Source organism: Perna viridis, chromosome 1 (genome assembly GCF_037379345.1).
Source record: "Perna viridis isolate PV_CMFRI_1.1 ecotype Kerala chromosome 1, ASM3737934v1, whole genome shotgun sequence".
NCBI classification, from domain to species: Eukaryota; Metazoa; Mollusca; class Bivalvia; order Mytilida; family Mytilidae; genus Perna; species Perna viridis.
In genome coordinates, this window is record NC_142445.1 from 39922497 (window position 1) to 39944380 (window position 21884).

General features: G+C 33.1%; 1 protein-coding gene across 1 annotated transcript; it reads left to right on the forward strand.

The window, feature by feature from the left end:
• Positions 1–1465: 1465 nt before the first annotated feature.
• Positions 1466–17096, forward strand: LOC148628729 (lysosomal dipeptide transporter MFSD1-like). The gene is made up of 13 exons (XM_088593397.1): positions 1466–1672; positions 2514–2614; positions 3318–3433; positions 4138–4193; positions 4557–4700; positions 5205–5363; positions 8732–8847; positions 9771–9871; positions 10261–10381; positions 11291–11428; positions 12634–12773; positions 13493–13607; positions 14889–17096. The coding sequence occupies exons 1-13, from the start codon at positions 1591–1593 to the stop codon at positions 15009–15011; spliced, it is 1512 nt and encodes a 503-aa protein (XP_088449523.1). The 5' UTR covers positions 1466–1590; the 3' UTR covers positions 15012–17096.
• The last annotated feature ends 4788 nt before the right edge of the window (positions 17097–21884 follow it).

Genomic DNA, 21884 nt, shown 5'->3' on the forward strand with positions numbered 1-21884 from the left:
CACAGTGAAACTTTGAAAATTACTTTTTTAACATGTAAAGTAACGGAAATGTTAGAAGTGGTTAGTGAGACCCTACCATATGAAGAGTTGTCTCCCCTGTATGACAGTTATCCTAGAAAGATTATTTGGAAAAGCTCTTGGTTTTCCAGCCTTAGCTTATTACTTCCCTGTTACATTTTTTTTTTATTTTTGCTAAAGTCAGCATATTATTAAAAAGAATAAAATCTCAATTGAACAACTCCAGGGAATGAGAGGTAACTCCATTTTCCAGATAGTAAATATGTAAAACAGTATGGATACCATTTACATGTAACTGTGTATTGGCACTTTCTTGTCAACAATATCTTGCCATTTATCTTTCTTTTGTGTTTGGCAGTAACCAGGTTACTAAATTTTCCATTTAGCATAGGAAAAATATGCTCAGTTTTGCTTGTCAAATTTCTACCTCTTTAGATGGAAAGTTGTGGTTTCTGTTTCTTTCAGGGATGTACTGCCTCTAAAAGTGTTTAGTTTGTCACCATGATGTTGTTTACTACCATCTACCAAATACATCCTCTCCACACAGAAGAGCTTCAATTATTTTACAAATTACAGAATTTACACATACATGAACTATGTACGTGCTATAGGGTCTTTTGTGAAATACCACATACATGAAATATGTTTAACAATTTACCTGTATGTAAAACATTATGCTAGCACATAAATTAAGAAGGCTTTGTGGAACAATGGCTGCACAACAAGTTTGTGGTGTACAGTGATCCTTCTGTCTGTCACTCTTGTTTTTACACACTAATACAAAAAACTTTGTGGTATATAGATATCCTCATGTGAACATGACTGTATGACTAGGTTGTCTACGTGACAATTTGTCTGTCACAATCTGGGTTTTTGGATAACCATTACAAGAACCATTTACCATATTTTTTTAGTTTTACTTCATTAACCTTTTGATGCTATCACTTACAAAGTATTAATGTACAGATTTAAAATTTTACTCTAAAAGTAAATCACACTTAATGTACAATGGATTACTTTTTATAGTAAGGTTTAAGGTGAACGCTGAACCTTGACTTGAGAGCTTGAGGGTGGTAGGGTTTGAAAAACAGTAAATAATTTATAACATCTGGTTTTTTTTCACAATTCTGACTTTCCTATCCACAGATGGTATTAGTCAATCCTCAAAATTTGCCTTTGCTATCTTAAGTAGGAAGGAGCAACACATGCGAAAATATGACAAATGATTTTTTTTCCTCTTTTTTTATCAAATTTAATTTGGTTACCTCCCTTATCACAATTTCTCAACAATAATCATAACAGTTTATATTTATTACATAATGTTTCAAATAGATCATACTACATTTAATAGAATATAAAAAGTGTAGAATTAAATTTAATCTATATTTTTTTAATTTGAATTTCCCACCATTTTTACTTTTTCATTTGGATTTCCTCGGTATTTACCGTAACATGAATAAAAGTCAGCTGATCTTTGACTTGTTGATCATGTGTTGACAATTTTAATTGTTTTCAACTAGCATAACATGATAGTATTTTGAGGTTATGTGATTGTTAGAACGTTCACTGCGTATGAGCTGTCATTACAAGAAGAATATTGCCAGAAAGAATCTACAGGAATCCTCAACACATTTTGAAATGGAGGCCTCTGACAGTAAGAGATTATTTACTAAAATTTAGGAAATAAATTGCTTTGTATTTGGAAAAAATGATGCAAAAGAATAAACTGAAGGAGGTAATTGTAAATTCATTACACCAAACAAAAAGACTTAAATTCAGGTGTCCAAGTCTTAAACACCATTGTATCAAAACTTGTTACTTGTACAATGTGAATGTTGATAAATAATGTACATGTAAATGAACCACCACAGAACACACAGCATGGATACAAAATTTACTGTTCCTCACTGTGTAAATAATTGTGTTGTTTACTGCTAGAAAAGCACATGTGCACATGTACATACAATGTACAAGTACACTGCACTGTAGAGCTCTGCTTACTTAACTTGTTAAGTATATACATGTATCTGTCAACTCCAAGCTAAAGTATGTTCAACTTGCAAGCTTTTGTTTTAAATACCTTATTTGATGAAGCTTAAAAGCTATACATATTCTTTTGACATATTCAAAATGTACAGCCAAATACTCAAGATCATTTTGTCATAAGTACATGCATACATATGTACATAATCTTCATGGAATGCAATTTTGATTTGGAACTACATGTACTTTGTTATAAGACCTAAGTACATACAAACTTCATTGTCATGTCAGATTGATTTGCAAAATATGTTTGAGGCATCGGTCATGGATTTGATGGTCACAAAATATTCAAGCCAGTAAGCTCCAAATGGAACTCTCATATACATGTTCATCTGTGGAAATACATGTAGCAATAAGGAATATTGTCTGTGTCAACTTTGGAAATATATTATTCAGTATTTTACCATCATGATATTATCATTGTATAAATAATCCTCTACTTTCTTCACCAGGGTCATATAGATTTCTGCTGCTTTTCTTCAACTGTATGTTGACATTTGGATCCTACTTTTGTTTTGATATGCCAAGTGTTTTGCAGGCACAGTTTACTGGGGTAAGTAATTCAATTATCGTACATATATTTTAGTATGAAGGAAATTATTGAAAAATTAGAATTTCACTGCTTATATCATAGGCCAATAGGGGCTTTGGTTAGTGAAATAGAGACAGAAAACAAGCGCATTGCCAGGAAAGTTCCACGGTTACAACACCACCCTCCTTGGAATAAAAAATTATTAAGAATTACTGTTAACAAAAGAAGGTTAAACTTTATGTGAAGAAAAAAACATCATCCTACCATTTTTTAAAAATCTGGTTAAATCTTGGCCTGAAAAAATATTTGGGAGATTTTTAATACCTGTAAATTTCTTGTTATTTAATGATTGTTAGTTTCTCCATCTGTCACAGTGGTTTAGTGTATAGCAATAGAGAGTAAATTTAAAAAATACATGTATGATATCAATTTTATTGTAATTGTTTGGATTTTCCTGTGTGCTTAAAAATGGCATTAAGTTTCAATTCCAAAAGATTTGATAACATTTAATTTTTTTTGTTTTGTCCACTTTATGATTAATTTTTAAAGAAACATGGAACCAATGATGTGGGAAAATCATAACAAAATATTGGATAAGTTTAAATATTGTAGTTATAAAATATTTTTGTACAGAACTATTGATATTAAATAAAAAGAAGTAAAACTTTAAGAATTTTCACCAAATATACAACAGAATTCATACTACATGTACATTTTTATTTAGACTTCAAACTGTACAGACAACTCAACTTTATATAATAAATCATGTGTCACATGTGAAGGCTGTCTTGGTATGTCTAACGATGACTACAACCTATTGTATGCAATCTACGCTTGGACGTAAGTACAGTAAACACCAGTAGTTACATTATCTATTCATTTACACTGTTTGTGATACAGTTATCATGCATATACTTATGTCCTATGACTGTATTGTACCAGTGTATTTTTAACTCATGTACATGAACATAAGTATCATTTTACTCCAACTTGAAGAAAAGCTGGAGGTATGTAGTAATCATACTGTCATCAGTTCTAATCTGCAAGTCCCATCGAACCACTTTATTATGAAATACTAATTGTTATAACCCTGCCATTCCCAATTCTAATTCGCAGCTCCTTTCAAACTGCTAAATGGAGTAAGATGAAACTTTCACACTTCCTTAATCACATGATGCCACTGTGCACCTCCTATTTTGTTTTTCCATGTGAATGTCATTTTCAGATTTCCTGATGCAAAACAGCAACCAATGTCATTGGTTGACCAAGGGGGGACCATCTTCTAATCCACAACTCCTCTAAAATGACTGAATGGATCTAGATAAAACTTTCACACATTCTTTATCACTTGATGCCATTGTGCACCATCTAGTTTGTTTTTGCATGTACATGTAAATGACTTTGTTGGATTTTCTGATGCAAAACATGGACTTTGTCATTGGCTGACCAAGGGAGGACCATTTTTGTTGTGTTCATAATGAACTGTAAGTTCCTTATTACATTAATTCATTTTAACTATTATTCACCTTCCTCTCTCTTTTCAGAAATGCTGTAGTTGTAATTGGAGCTGGGTTTTTGATTGATAAACTTGGAAACAGAAGTAAGCTATTTATTACAAAAACATAACAGACTTTAATGGTAGTTAAATTTTTTAAGAAGATTTTGATATTACAATCTGTCTTTCATGGAATTTTAACATTTATTTTTTAAGAAGAGAAATTCGGGTATGATTTACATGGCAGAGCTATAAAAAATAAGACTTAAAATTGGAACTGTAGTCCCTGCTTATCCGCCAAGCACACAACATAAAAGACGGAGTGATGATTTGTTAGCTGATGGCCAGAATAATGTATTAGTTTAATGTGAATTACCCATTTTTTAGTACATGTATGTGGGACAGACAAACTGAAACTACACCAAAAACTTTCAACACAGACTACCTGATCTCTTTTCATCATTTCAGTTGGTTTGTTCCTATTTTCATTCCTATGTGTCCTTGGATCTTCAACATTTGCTGCAGGAGTATTTTTCAAGGGGACATCAGCCATGTTACCTGTGATGTTGATTGGACGTCTGCTGTTTGGCTCTGGAAATGGATCATTGACAAGTGAGAAAAAATAAGTTATCAATTACTCTGTGATGGATGAAGTACAGAAGCTTAAGTTGTCTTACAAAGTGTTATTATGTCTTCCCAACTTTGATGGGGAGGCATATTGTGTTTGTCAGTCTGTCTGTCACACTTTTGTTAGCACAAACCCTCTAAAAATGCTACGCCAAATTTCATGAAATTTTGTAGGTAGTAAGGGCTTGATATGTATTTTTATTTGTTTACTTCCTTTGGTATTTTCTGATCTATGTAATGTTATAAATACGTCTGCTAGAGATCATATTGACCTCTTCACTTTCAAATTACAAACCTGACATTATGATTTAAAAAGTGATGTATGTTTTCTTCCCTATGAAAGTACCGGTATAATTCAGTGAATGGTTAAAAGTTGCTTAACTGTACTTTGGTCCAGATAATTTTTTGGCACAACCAACCAGTCTATACATTGCTATATGACCCTTAGCATCATAACTATTTCATTTTTCATTAAGTTTACTTTTTCAGTTGTTCAGAACAGAATAACAGCATACTGGTTTAGGAATAAAGAGTTGGCCTTAGCATTTGGAATAACTCTTGCTTTTTCTCGTCTTGGAAGTGTACTCAATTTTTTCCTTACTCAAGTGTTTGAAGATGCATATGGTTTAAAATGGACACTATGGGCAGGTAAATTATAAATCATTCTTTATATATGTATATTGAAGTAAAGCTATAGGGGCAGGCCCATACAGGCTAAAAACCACTAATTCCACTTCCCATAGGCTTCTATGCTAATTTCACAATATTCAATGGCTTCTCTGGACTTTACCTTAACTTTAACCTGCAGAGGACTATATATCAGCATGATTCTACATATGTCAGCTCACAATCCTCAGAATGGCATGTGGGGTTAGCAGACTTGCAGTGCAGTACTGGTCACCGGAAGTGAAGGGTCTATAAATAGCATGGGAAATCCCAGTGTTTTCACAAGATAGGGGTATATTTAAAAATCATTATGGAGATTAGGCTTCACATCACAAGAAGCAAAATCACCTATAAAATGTACAGAAATGTTTTTCCTTTCAGAAACTGTTTAAAATTTTTAAATAAGATGAGAACTTTTTTCACAGCACTATGAGGAACAGGGGTAATTTCTACGTAGGACTATTTTTGCGTACGTTCCAAATGCTCATTGGTTGAATTGGTGGTCTGTAACCTACACAGGATTTTTTAATGGAGATGCTAAATTAAAATGCCAGGGTTCTTTCTTTCACAATGTCGACTTTAATAGTCACAGTTGACTCAAAATGATAATTTAATAGTGCTTGTTGATTTTTCAAAGGGAGTGCACCCTGTGTACAGGCCAAGACAACCACCAAACAGTTGTTTGCAAATAGATTAAACAATAAGAGGGCACTGTCTAGAGCTTTTAACATGGAGTATAACTAGTACTAAGAATTAAGTGTCTGTCTCTGTAAGAATCATGCAGTGGTTGAAACATGATATGATAAAGACCACCAAATTGACTGTTTGTACTGAATAAAAGCAAGCTTTTTCTAGATTTCATTGAGTGAATTTATATTGTCAGAGTTGTTGTTGTTTTACATGCATGTTTCAGATTTTTTTTCCATTTTGCCTGATAATTTTTAGCTCACCTTGCCAAAGGCCAAGTGAGCTTATGCCATCACTTGGCGTCCGTCGTTGTCATCATCATTGTCATCATGGACAAATTTTTAAAAATCTTCTCCTCTGAACTACTGGATTGACAGGTTTTAAACTTTGCATGATTGTTCCTTAGGGTGTTCTGCACAAAATGACCTTTGGGATTTTTGATCCATGAAAAAACATGGCCACTGTTACTAAAAATAGAACATAGTGGTCAGATTGCAGTTTTTTGCAAATAATGATTGGTCTACTGATGTAGGAGTTACGGCCCCTGAAACAGTTTTTTTTGCATTTTTCGCATGTGCAACTTTGAAAATCTTCTTCTTAAAATCCATTGCACAGAATTCAATGAAAGTTGACATATATGTTCCTTAGGGTATCCCACACAAGTTGACCGTTGGGATTGTTGATTCATGAAAAAGTATGGCCGCCATTACTGAAAATAGAACATAGGGTTTAGATGGCAGTTTTTTGCAAATAACTCAAAATCGTTGCCTTTAGCAAATTACTGGCAGAGTAAAATTGTTAAGCATCATGAGAAGGACCTATGCCGAAATTTTCAAAACCATTCATTGACTAATGTAGGAGTTACGACCCCTGAAACAGTTTTTTTGTTGATTTTTTTTCACATGTACAACTTTGAAAATCTTCTCTAAAACCATTTAAGATCATTGAATGAAAATAAGAATAATAGTTCTTTCGTGTATTGTGCTCAAAATGACTGTTGTGATTTTTAATCCGTGAATAGATATGGCTGCCTATACTAAAAATGGAACTTAGGGGTCATAAGACAGGTTTTTGAAAAAAATTCAAAAATTGTTGCCTTTAGCAAAATTCTGGTTCAGGTCATGAAAATACTATAAAAGCATGTCTTGCATTTGACAGATTAGCCTGTCTCATTCCTCAAGTTTTTCAAATAAGCAAATGGTTAACCAGGTGAGCAATTCAGGTTCTCCTGAGCCTGTAGTTAGAGAACCTTGCACTTACATAGTAAGCTCTAATCATCCACCACAAAAAAAGTTACTAAGTTATACAAAACCAATAAGCATACATGTACAGTCAGTCAATACAAAGAAACAAAATTATTTTTGGAATGCCCGTAAGTTTAAGAGAAATGTTAATGCTATTTTTAATCAAATATTATGCTAGCTTTGTATGCTTATTTCTATTTGTGCACAGTTCTAAAGAGTGTTAAATGAATATCCTGTGCTATATACCTTACATGTGTATTTTCCTTTGTGTAACTTTTCATTACCTTGAAGTTTCTTTTGTTAACAATATCTTAATGGCATTTTGATTTGATTTTCAACTCAATCTAAATTTTCATCTTCATTGTTTTTTGGGTGCATGTTAGAAAACTTGCAGTATTAAAAGATTGAAATTATGGCTGATATTTAAGGTAGATTATACTTAATGTTTTTCTCAAAGATTCTCTTGAATGAACATACAATGTAGTAAAGAATTTTAATTTTTTTTTAAAATAGATCACAGAGCATAATTTCGAAAACGGCAATTTTTTTTACATTTTATTTTGATTCTGTATGAATTTCACTATTTTCCAAACTATTAAAAAACTAGTACATGTGTTTATAGAAGTTCTTATAAAGTAATATAAAGATCAATTTACTCAGATTCTTTCAAAAAGAAAATTGGGGTCACCAAACTCTTTTCCTTGTAATATTAAAAATGCAAAAATTCCCATTACATTTCTACAGTAGAATATTTTTTCTGCCAATTATCTCACATTAAAGACCTTTTTACATTTAAAATTGGTAATTTTACCATACAAATTTCTGTCAAAATTTTTTTTATATAATTTTAAAATATTATTTTTAGATCATTTTAAACACTATAAGTTAAATGAAAATAAACCTGTCTGTATGATTTTGCAAGATGAGAGAAAAGAATTCTCTGTGTAATAATAGGATAATTAATTGGATGGAGTGAATAAACAAAATATGATCACGAGTGCCAAAGAATGCCTAGATTTAATGAGTGTGCGAAACTTGTTCCACGCACGACTTAAATCTTACTGCGTTCTTGGCATGATTATCATTCTTCCAATTGATTATCCTATTTATTATATAGATTTCCTGGATTATTCGTTGCTATTTTCAACATAAATTTCAAATTTTGTGAATGGCGGATTGATTACAAAGTTGTGACGTTTTGGCAGGAGAAAGTCCGAGAGTGAAATTACTGAACTTATTTCACAGTGTGAATTACCGAAATTTATTTCACTGGGAACATTCAATAAAACACTGCTATCTATATAATAATAGGTATTATCTACCTGAATATATCAATATAAGTAGTCTTACACTTTTCTTGTGTTTAATTATCATTGTTTAATTTGTACTGTGAGTATCACTTTCTATCTATATTTCTAGGTGCCATTTTATGTGGGTTAGGTTTTATTTCATCATTCATTGTTAGTTTTATGGATATTTATGGAGTCAGGCAGCTTGGAGATGAACAGAATATACAGATGGAATCTAAGAAATTAGTATGGTTTCTTACTTGTGTCTGCTCATATTTCAAAGAAATCATAATTTATGAAAAAACATACAAACAAAAACACAAATTTCAAGCAAGAAAAAAATGACCTTCTCCAATTCTTCTGTGCATTGCATTACAGATGTTCTAGATCCACAATATTAACTCCCCAACATATTTGTGATCAAATAAGATCATTATTAACAGAAATATTATATATTTAGCAGTAACATTGCATGATAGAATGATTAAGCCTGCAGTTGTTGCTACTTAAGAGGACTATATCATATGACCAACATCATAGATATTTTTGTAAATTTGGAAACTTTCTCTAAATTTGTGACCTTGCAATATTTGCGTAAATATACACAACAAAAATTTCCTTGTTTGATTTGTATAAGGAGTTAAGTACTTCTCTATATAAGAATCAGGCAAAATGTGTGTAAGATATGGCACATGAAGAAAAAAGACGAGATTTTATTGCATAATCCAAGCACTTATACCTCATAACCACTAGAAATAATCATCAAAGTGTGTTTAAAGTTTGCCTTTTTAAGATATTGATTGGTAAAATTTAGTTGAAATGCACTGGATAAAAATGGCTTTAAAATTTTCCCACACTTTTCTCCATGTAAGCAGTTAATAAATATCTATGACTCAGATACTTCAAAATTAGTTTGAATAACTTTTTGGTCGTTTTCTAGATGTGTTGAATATTTTTTAAGCAAAAAAGACCAAACTGAGAATAATGATGTACCACCACCCATTGCCTGATTATTGAACTGAATGGTACTTAAGATGCCTGACCATAAACTTACACCAACATAAACAATTTCACTCATTCCAATCAATAATAATTTCCACATTTACAGTATATTTTGGTTTTGGTACATGTAAATAATTTGTTGTATTTTGTGTTTTCTATGTTTTCAGAAAGTAACAGATATAAAGTATTTCTCAGCATCATATTGGTTGTTAGCATTGACCATTATGTTCTTCTATAATGGGGTTTTTCCATTTGTTGCAGATGCCAGGTAAGTGAGAAATCGAGAATTTAACACCTCTAAGAGTACAAGACTGTGAAATATCGGACACCCAATGTTACGATTTTGAGTTCTCTAACAAAGCTCTGAAATCTTTCCAGAGGGTGTCATATATCTCATAGCCTTGCATTTTCTGGGGTTGTTTTACATTTTTTTTAGGTATTTATTACCGGTATGTTTGCTGTTGTATACATTGTAAGATTTGACAGAATAATTCAACTAGTCACTGTTCTCTTGTCTTAGAAGTTGTAAAGGCATGATAAACGATCTTCAAAAATAAAAAGCAATGAATATTAATAGTCATGAAAATTTTCATGAAAATCATTTTGTACAAATAAAGACAAAATAATAGCAGTTGCTGTTACATGTATCTCTTTCAGTGATTTCATCTATGAAAAATACAGTGATAAATATGCCTTTAGTAAGAGGATGTCTTCCATCTTAGCTGGTGCTGTGTATGATGTCTCCATGGTTTTATCACCATTTCTAGGTGGCTTGATTGTAAGTTTAGCTTGGGGTAGGAAACTCACTCAAATTCCAGCCAGTCCTGAATACAATTTTTCCATATATTTACTATATGGCTATATAAATTTTTGCTAAAATTAGCCAGCCCTGCCAAAAAATCGCCAGTATCGGGCTGGTGGGTAGGCTACTATTTCTAACTCTGTTTAGCTCCACTTAAGAACTATGCAAAAGCAGTCAATGACTTAAAGGGATTCATGCATTTCTTTTTATAAAAAAATAGTTTGACTTCATACCCTTTAGAAGATATAATAGACAATGTTTCAAGAATCAAAACTATCAGTGAAATTTGGGTTTAGTGGATACATGTGTTTACAACTTAATTTTAGTTGCAAAAGTATGAAAACATTTTCTGCCCAAAATTTGACACAACACTATGCTACAACTACCATACACTACCTTTTCTATAAGTTTTGGTCTTTGCATCTACCTGGTAATTCTAATATGACGTGCTTCAATGCTCTTTAGACCACAGCCATGGTGAAAAAGTGATAAACACATTACCAACATTTCATGCAACTCAAAGGCTGCATTTATTCAAAAATATAAAAAAAACTAGTCATATTAGATCTGAAATAAATCACTGAAACTCACATTTTATCAGTATTTTACATTGTGCTGGCCATTTATGTCTTGTTTTAACCTCTTGTTATCGCTCGGGTTAAAACAATGCATCATAAATGGCAAGCCTTTAGTAAAACAATGATAAAATGGAGTTTCAACAACTTGTTGTAATGACATAACCATACCACAGAACTGGAACCAATGATCTGTCAAGAACATAAAAAATCTCAAGTGAGTTTGTCACACCAGTCTGGAGGTGTAAAAATGATTGGACTCAATTTTTATTTTCAGGGATATCAATACATATTACCTGTTGTTTTGTAGGATGTTATGGGAAAAAGAGGTATACTAGCCCTAACCTGTGCCTTACTGACTATACCTGTTTTTGGAATCCTTGCCTTTACATATGTATATCCATTGGTAGCTACACTATGGCTTGGAGTAACATACTCATTTGCTGCTGTAAGTTCTTAGGCCTTGCTAAGTTAATTTCTTGGATCTCTTTTGTGTTTTCTGGGATGCTTCATATCTCATGTTTATTGCCATGTTAATAAAATGAAATAAAAAATAGAGTGACTGTCTTATGATACACCTCATTATATGCCTCAGGGAAGATTAATTCTTGTAAACTAACTGTGTTACCCTCTCAAAATAAAGTTTACTATTATTATCGCTATTTTGTTGAAAATCCCGTTGATCTTGATATACGATTATTTTCAATCTGACGCCAGTTGAGTGAAAATGAAAATTATTACTAGTTTCTGTGTCTTCGCATGACATACAAGCAACAGCATAGGAATATTTGACGACCCAAATAACCATCTGTTTGTTTACTGTGTATGAAATAATGGCAAATTTGTGGCAGTATTTTCTAGTCTACAATGGAAAATGGTTACATTCAGTAACTTACTCGATTAGAATTAATAAATACAAAAATTATTTAGTAATAATAATATTAGATTATAAAATATTTTTTCAACTCGCTGGAGTTTCTCATGCTCTTCTCGTCTCGCGGCAAAGCCGCTCAACGAGATGAGCATGAGAAACTCCCTCTTGTTGAAAAAATATTAAATAATCTAATATTATTAACAGTGACCTCATAACTTATTGGTCAGTAAAATGGTTGAAAAAGAAATGTGCATCTCTCCCTTACTAGTTTTCATGAAAAAAATTTCTGAGAACACAAAAATTATTGTGAATCTATTTTAATCATGAGTTGAATCAAATCCAAACAAATTGAAAATTACATGTGACCATACCATTTGTCTTCATAAATTTGGAATATATAAAGGTAACAAAAGACAGTTTTCTGAAAAGTTTAGATATTTCAATGTTAAGGCCAACAGCATATGTACTATTTTACAAATATACTGGAATATTCATATTAAAGTTAGATTTCATCCATAAGAAATAAAGTTGAATTATGCAATTTGTTTTTTCAGTAATTTAATAGGCTTCAATTTCAATCAGGGCTATTCCAGTCAAAAATCTGTGGGGTTGGAGTACTTTTCTTCCAATATAAGTATCAATGTATGGCAGTGAAAAATAAATTGATTGGCAATCACTTCCTTATTGAAGACCTTCCATTCATCATTCACTTTTTCAATGTATCGATTACTCTCTTCTTTGCCTGTGCAAGTGATTTACACAACTTCTTATTTTTTTAGGCCAGCATGTGGCCATCTATACCTCTGGTTGTGAGTCAGGCAACTGTAGGAACTGCAATGGGATTAACTACCTCCATACAGATGATTGGCATTGGTATATCAAATCTTATTGTTGGCAGTATACTGGGTAAAAGTCAAAAGTAAGTTATGTTGTTCAATGTACTGGGCAAAAGTCAAAAGTAAATTATGTTGTATGTATTAGGCAATATACTGGGCAATAGTCAAAGGAAGTAATGTTGTTCAATGTACTGGGCAATATACTGGGCAAAAGTCAAAAGTAAATTATGTTGTTCAATGAACTAGGAAATACACTTGGCAAAAGTCAAAGCTAAGTTATGTTGTTCAGTATACTAGGCAATATACTGGGCAAAAGTCAGTTGTTATGTTGTACAATGTAATAGGCAATGTGTTGAGGAGAAATCTTAAATATGCTCTGTAGTGCAAAATACTAGGGAATATACTGGGCAAAAATCATTGAGTTAAAATTAGTGAAATGTTCTACACAGATTTATTTACACTTCAGAAATCATTACATGTATTAATTCATGTAGAACACTCCTACTTTGAAAGTGAGAGTTATAGTATATGAATGATCCAGGCATCCACCCAATTGTCCATTTTATCAATCCACACCTTTCTCTGCAACTACTTTAATATCATAACTACTTGATAATTTGACAAAAGCTTCATTGACATGTAGGTTTGCCATATTGTTAGATCCCATTTCAGACCTCAGCAACACCTTGTTTAATTACTTGTTCATATCTTGGCCACATTGTTACTGGGGAGGGATCCAGTATCTTTAAGTGAGCTATGCTCACAGTTTTTCTAGTTACATTTTTTTTGTGTTTTTTTTTAGTTTGTCAAGAGACGACACTTTGAAGAGATGGAAGTATGTGATGATATTTCTACTGGCCAACTCTTTGGCCTGTGTAACAACTACAACATTACTGAATTTAAATGATAAAAGAAAGGTAAGTGATTAAAATAATTTTGAAATGATTATTTTAGTACTACATTTCCAAGACAAGAATCAATCCATGATACCCTAGGTTCAACTAATCTGATCTAGATATTTGGTGTTCTAGCTCAGTGAAGCAAACTGCTCATAGGTATATGTACACAATGTATGTCATCTTATTAAGAGTAAGTGTTTGTAAGAATCAGGCAAAATGGGAAAATTCAGTAACATGCATGTCAAAACCTCACCAATATGACAATGTAATATTACTCAAGGATACTTACTCTATTTGAAAAGACCATTATTTGATCTCTGCATCATTGGCTTTGCAAAGAAATTTTTAAATAGAATTTTAGAAAAATGAGGTTTTTGACAGAGTTATATGCCCTTGAAATGTTCATTTTCACTGCATTTCAATGAAATTGTAATTCAATGGTCCAACATGATATGGAAAATCTTGTCAGTTTTCCTTGATTCTGATGGTACATATAGTCAAATTACACTATCAAAATGAAGGGTTTTTTCATACCAGGTTTCATCCAATGCCTAATTCTTACTGGGACTGACACTTAACACACATTATTCTGACTTTAGGCCAACCAGGCATTGCTCTGTATCATGTATACAGCATGCTTGGTGAAGAAGTAGAGACCTCTGATTTTTAAAAAAGCTTTAGAAATTTTAAAGCTTTATGTATGACTAATATGGGGATTACACCCATGGCCTTGATTGTAAAATTACCATATGGAGGTTTGCACATTGTCAGGAATTTTGAATTAAATTTGCAGTCATATTCTGTTATTGTGTTATCTACAAAAAATATTTTGTTTTATAGTTATGTGTTTAATTAAGAAATTGCAGCAAAATTGTGTGTCAAAAGTGCCTAAAAATTAATACAATAAAAATTGTGTCCAATAAAAATCGTGTGTCCTCATTGGTCCCTAAATGTACATGGTTCAGCAGGATGCATGGGGTATTTGTCCCGTTAGGGACAATGTCTAGTTTTGCCAGAACTGTAGTGAAACATTGATCAAAGTAGTTCCTTCCACCAGATGGCGTTACAAATTTTAGTTCAATGATATTTAGATAAAGAACAATAACTCTTCTGATACCAAAAGAGGTGCTACAAAAATACAATCAATCATACATTCCAAACCAATTACACTTAATTGATGTTATTATGGAACAATTGAACACATTTAGAGTTACCAAGTCAGTTTTGAACTAAATAAATTTGGAAAACATGCCTTTGAATATTTGTTTGATATTAAATGATAAAAAAAACTCTTTTCAGGGAGGTGTCTTAAACTTGAGTAGGAGAGAGAAGCAACAAAGATTAGCAGAGGTAGCAAACGAGGCCACCACGGAAGAGGATGAACGGTCACCTTTATTACGTGATCGAAGAAGCATTAATTAGTACACTTGTGATATCACAAACCTTTCCTCTATTCAGGAAGTAGTCAAAATTATAATATAAGAATTTACATAAACATAAAAAAGTTGTTTATTTTTTTGTACTGAATATAAAAAGATATTGCGTCATCAGGTAAAAATGGTGTTTTAAGGCACAGAATTTTCATTTGAATCTGTGTCATCAACTACAATCAAGTTGTTTTTATGGTTTTTGTTTATTGGTAATCTGCACTTCTTTCCTTTTATTTTGTTGACAGATATTTTTTTTATCTATCGTACAAGACAAGATTTTCAAAAATATCTGTTGAAACATTTGGAGTGATTGTGACAATCATTAGACCTTTAGAGTTTTGATTGAAAATGATGACTCACACCAACAGTTTGTAGTCTTACTTGCAAATCAAAATGTAATTATTAGGTTACCAATTATCAGAATAATATGCGGCAATTACTTTTCTATTTTTATATTATGTGTCGGTAACAAAATTAAAAGTAACTCTTATTCTACATATCGCCATCAGGCTTTAAGACTGGGACAGTATATATCATGATAAGAGTTATAAGGTTGAATACATGTACTTTTGATATGTTTTCTGTCTAAACTTTTTTATGATAAAGATACTTTTAACAGAATGTAAGGTTGAACACTTGATTTGTTTTCTACCCTCATAATTTTGATGTTAAACATAGTCTGATACATTTTTCTAGACCATGACCACCTGTTTTACTTTATACTGCAACTTGTATTTGGCATTCAAAATGCATTTACCATAAGTGTAATGGTGATATGTTGTCCCTGACTGAGTACAGGGGCTTGCTCCCACTATTAAATATGCAGCCTGACTACTGCAGTATATATAGTCATGCTGCATATTTAATAGTGGGAGCAAGCCCCTGTACTCAGTCAGGGACAACATATCACCATTACACTTATGGTAAATGCATTTTGAATGCCAAATACAAGGAGAAGTTTTAATAAATTATGTTTGAAAAAAAAACAATATTGACATTTTTGTCTATGTAATCTATTACAAAAACTTCTCCCTGTCAAAGACAAATAGGAGATGTGAGCAAAAGAAGAGTTGAAGTTTTTGCTCATTTCTCCTTTCAGATTAGGCCCTGTACATGTATGTATAACCCCGCCACATTGTTTGTGCTTGTCCCAAGTCAGGAGTTTCTGGCATCTGTATGCCTTGTTTCAATTTCACTTTTAGTTATTTTTTAAATTCTCTATATTACCTGAGTATATAGGGGCAACTCATTCGCTGTACCTTTGTATAATGATGTTTGGGGCCAGCTGCAACCTGGTATGAAGATTTCTTTGTCATTCATTGAAGACCAATGGGTGGCTTTGGGCTGACATTTTCATCCTGGTGGGGTTTTTGTCTCTTTGACATATACACCATACCTATTCTCATTATATTATCATACATATAATGTCCTGCTGATAATTTTGATTGATATTGATCTATTTTACCTCAACATTTGGCTTTGTTGTGGTGCTTATCTATAATGGCCAGTGCATTTTTTTAACTTGCCATCCTTCATTTTAAGTCATATCATCTTCATAATATAAAATACAGTGAAACCTGTCTAAACTGAACCCTGAAAAAAAAGGAAAACCTGTCTAAACCAAACCCTGAATAATCTGAAAATCTGTCTAAACCAAACAAGTTTTAAAGTCCTGTAATATCAATACAAATGTATTTTGAACCTTGTTTATCCAGAAATCTGTCAAACTGAACTAATTTTTAAGGAGGTAGACCAAGGGTAAGGGACATAATTCATGAACTCAGTGATATGTTTGTATTATATTCAATTTCACCAAAGCCTCTCAAGCTTTTGTTTGAAGCAGAATAAAATAAATTCAAGTTAATTAGATGCTTACATAAGATTGATGTAAAATGCTGAATACAATCGTTCCAATGATTTTTAAGAGTTGTGTCCCTTACCTTAGGTCTACCTCCTTAAGTCAAAAAAGGGTTAGACAGGTTTCCCTGTTCTATAAACATTAAATATAATACTCATAAAATTCTGTATAAATATACTTGTATTTGATGCTTTGTTAAATAAAATTTGGTGATGTGTATTTTATGTTTCTTTCCAAAAATGAACAGTTAGTCTAATAATGAAAACATATGAGCTTTATGGATTTTTATTTAATTGATGTATTACTTGTTTGAAAAACAAATGAGATAACTAAAGACTCCTACATAATACATATACTTAATTTTACTGGAAAAACCCCCATTGTCAGTTTACATTATGTGTGCACTACGACTGAAGTAATTACAAGTCAAAAACTATCAAGCATTAACAACTTTGCTAGAGATTCTCAACCTGACCTGGAGACATGGTCGAGTCCCTCATTGTTAGAAAGAAGCCATAATGATACCAATACTGAAGAGAGGAAAGAACAAGTTGAAAGCCCCAAGCTACTGCCCAATTAGCCTAACAAGCAGTTGCTGCAAATTAATGGAGCGTATAATCAACAAGCGCCTACAGACATTCTTGGAATCGGAGAACATTCTTGGTCATGAACAAGCTAGTTTTAGACAGTACAAGAGCACAGAATATCAGGCTACACATCTACCTCAAGTAGTGGAGGATGCATTCCAATCAAAGAAATTAACACTAGCGGTCTTTGTAGATCTTCAGAGAGCATTTGACAAAGTTTGGAAAGATGGCCGTCTTGTGAAACTTCTTAGATTTGAAGTAAGTGGAAGAATGTACAAATGGACCAACTCATATCTGTACAATAGAAGGGCAGGAGTACTCGTAGATGGGAAACATGGAAAAAACTTGTAGAACAGGGTGTACCACAGGGAGGAGTATTGCCACCAGCTCTCTTCTTACTCTATATGAATGACCTAGATCCAGAGCTACCAAATGGTGTACAATCAGCACTCTACACAGATGATCTTGTCCTCTGGTGCTCTGAAGAGTGTGCAACTACTGCAAGGTACAGGATACAAACAACATTAGATATGGTAGTCAAGTGGGCCAATGAGTGGTATGTTACTATTAATTGAGAGAAAACAACAGCAACCTTCTTTACACTCTCACCTAAAACCCAATCTGTAAAATTGACCATGGATGACATCCATATCACAATGGAAGATCAGAAAACATACCTTGGTTTAGCCTTGGATAAAAGACTTACATGGAAACAGCATATAATGACAGCAGAAGCCAAAGCCAGACAAAAACTAAACATCATGAGAATACTTGCTGGTACAAACTGGGGTGCTAATGAGAAAGTTTTGAAATCTGTCTATAAAGGAAATGTAAGCCCACATCTAGAATATGGTTCTAGTGCTTGGATGACAGCAGCCAAGTCTCACCATCAGACTCTAGATAAAGTCCAGAATCAGGCACTCTGCATCATCACAGGAGTCATGAAATCAACACCTATTGCTAGTATGGAGGAAATTACAAAAAATACCACCATTAATTAAGAGAAGAGAATGTAAAGCTATGATACAGGCCATCAAATATCAATGCTTACCAAAACATCCAGTGAATAAGAGACTGAAACAACTTTCCTCAGGCAGACTCAAAAGATCCAGCTTCACTCTAGAAACAAGAGCATTGCAAAGAAAACACTGTTACTCAGTGCCAAAGATGAACAATCAAACATTGTCAGAAAGACCGTAACAATGAGCATGCTGGAAGAAGATTATCCATCAGAATTGTGGGAAAGAGTGACAGTTCAGCCACAAATGCGACAACAAAAGGAGGGGCCGGTATCTACATAGAATACCCAAATGGAGAACAACAGTCAATGGCAATACCAACAGGATTACATTGCTCCAACTACAAGGCTGAAGAAGAAGCACTCATCCATGCGGCAAATTACGTCAAGGAAACCACAGAAAATATGCAAAGAGTATTCCTAATAGATATCCTCTCCTTAATACAAGCACTGACCAACAACAAACTACCAAAACTTGAAAGAGCTATTTATTCCATCAAGAGCCTTAAAACTGCCATACAGTGGATACCTTCACATTGTGGAATCAATGGAAATGAAAAAGCAGATAAGCTAGCAATGGAAGATGAAAATCCTGTCTGCTACACGGAGATGAAGACCATCATCAAGTTTCTGCACAATACCTCTCAGAAGCAAGATAGCTACCATCAACTAAAAAGATTTGAGCAAACTACAATCTTCAGGCTCAGGACAGGATACAACAAACTCAACCAACATCTGTACAAAGTTTTGAAGGTCATACCATGACCTATGTGTCCCTGTGGAGAAGCAGAGCAGAATACAGAACACTTTCTGCAGACGTGCAAGTTACACCAGGCACAGAGAGGGAAGATATGGGATAAACCAACCTCCATTACAGAGAAACTGTATGGACGTGTGGAAGACCTACAGAAGACGGCCAGATTTGTTGAGGAGACTGGCATTGAAGTGTAATGGTGAACGACAAGAAGAAGAAGTGTTCTCTGGTTTTCGAGAAACACCGCTGAGTTGCTCATAAAGGGTCAAGTCTGGGTAGACGAAAGAGGAAAGGAAAACTATGACACATTAAACAAACCATTTTTATGGTGCAAATGGAGGCACCATAACTATCCACGAGTTAATGATGACAACCATAAAACTTCTGAAGTGATGACTTCAATCTTGTAGCAACATAACCTTGTTTCAGAAGCCTAACTGTAAGAAGTCTAGCACAGTACAAAAAGTTTGCATAGTTAAGGCAAGCTCTGGCAAATCAAATGAGTTGTGATATGAAAGCCATATGCAGGTGCAGAAGGGATGTTGCCACTAATGAAAGGAAAGTTGACAATATTGAATGAAAATTCATTGCCTTCGTCCAAAAAGGTTTTTTAAAACTTGTCCTTTTCCATTGCTCTGTAAGTTTAGGTCAAGATACGAGACTGACTTCAAAGTGTCTGTAGTATTGTTTTTATCTCAACTTCTTTGGGGTAGATACAATGTATAAAATTCCTGAAACTAGGTTTTAACGATAATACCTCATCTGAGATTATAGGATCTGGCTAAACCACTTTCCTTCCTTTTGTACAGATCAGCTATAAAGTCAGGGAGTAAAGGAGCACAATCTGTTCCCACTGGAATGCCGGCCATTTGTTGAAAACCATGTTCACCACACCAGACATAATGGTATTGTACGTCTTCCAACAACAGGTAAGTTAACTCAATAAATGCTTTGAGATTTTTAGATAATAATATTTGGTACAAAATTTACATGGAAGGACCTTCCTTCCTTATGATCAGATCAGCTATAAAGTCTGCCTCGTAAGAGTAAAGAAATATGTCAGTGAGTAGAAGAGTACAGATAGTTCCCATTGAAATGCCAATCAGATTATGCGAAATAACTAACTTTGGGGCAGTTTAGATGAAACCTGATATGTCTGTTGGAGGAAAAAAATAGTCTGTACAACTAAAATGCACTTAAAACTTACTCATCTAGATAGAATTATATACCATATATTAAGTCATTATCTCAAAGGACATCTATAAAATCAGTATAGATAATCGAGACAGATTCAAACTATAGTCCCTTTAAATTTTTTCCAGTGGGGGATTAAAAAAAAACTATTCTACCAAATGTCATTATCTTAAAATCTCAAAGCATATTTTTTAGCTAACTTGCAATCTGTGGTACAAAGATAAGACGTACAATACCATAGTATGTGTACCTCAAAAATAAAGTGTGTCACAAGATGCAGCTTGATATAACTGCAAAGGTATAGACACATTATTCAAGTTTGATACACTGAAGTTAAATCGTACCCACTAAATATGGCACAATTTCAAGCAAATTCATTCACTTTTACACAAGTTGTTTTGACATTACAATCTCCTGAATCAATCCTCTTCTTGGCCTAAAATTCTTCAAGAGTTCAAAGCACAACCCCCACAATTAATCCCAGCCTTCATTTAATGGTAAGACATCTTGTGATACAACTTTTATACAACCTTCCAAAAAATTTACAGACACATGATGGTATCTTTGGTATCCAATAACTTCCATTTTTTTTTGCAACATTAACTTCTAACTTCTCAGATCTTTTTGAAATTTCAACATATTGTTCCTGGGGACATGGCTGAGAGCCCTATTGTAAGCAATTGTATCAAGCTGTGGCATGTGAGGTTTTTTATTTTAGTTCCATAACTCTGAAAAAAAATGCAATCTGGCTTCCAAAAATCCTTCAAAGCCCTTTACATGTGGAAACAAAAGGACCCTGGACATGGACTTAACACAACAGATCACCCATAATATTGAGGTATTTAGTAGCAATCTTCATAAAAATCAGACAGGATGCGATTCATGCATGTAAAAAACCCATTGAATTCAGTTTTATTTCTTGTTCAGAAACCATTATAGATCACATAACCTGTATTACTTTTTCATCTCGTGTTAATACTTTCGAGATCAAATTTATGTAGTTTGTACATGAAATTACCACTTTGCAGAAGTTATTGTTCTTGATTAAAGTGTAGTTTTCTCAAAAGTACTAATCTAAATACAGAAATGCCTATTGTCACTTAAAAATATAGCATATGTAACTCAAAATCACCACTTGTTCTGTGGGTTTTTCTGCACCTTACCGTAGGCAGTGTCTAAATCTTATATGGACTGGTATTTAAAACAAATTTGAGGTAAACTGACAGTTGATGTGTGATGGAGACAGTCAATTAAATGGCTTAGTTCACCATACTCAAGCAGTATACAAAATTTCAAACCATTCAGATAAAATGTTCATTTTTAGTTCAACTAGTACATACCTCAGTAGCTAAGAGTAAGCATACCTAAGATTATCTTACCAGTGGCAGGGTACAATGTCAAAAGTTATAATTTTTTTTTCTGGTATATGAATCACATAATGAAAAATAAACAAC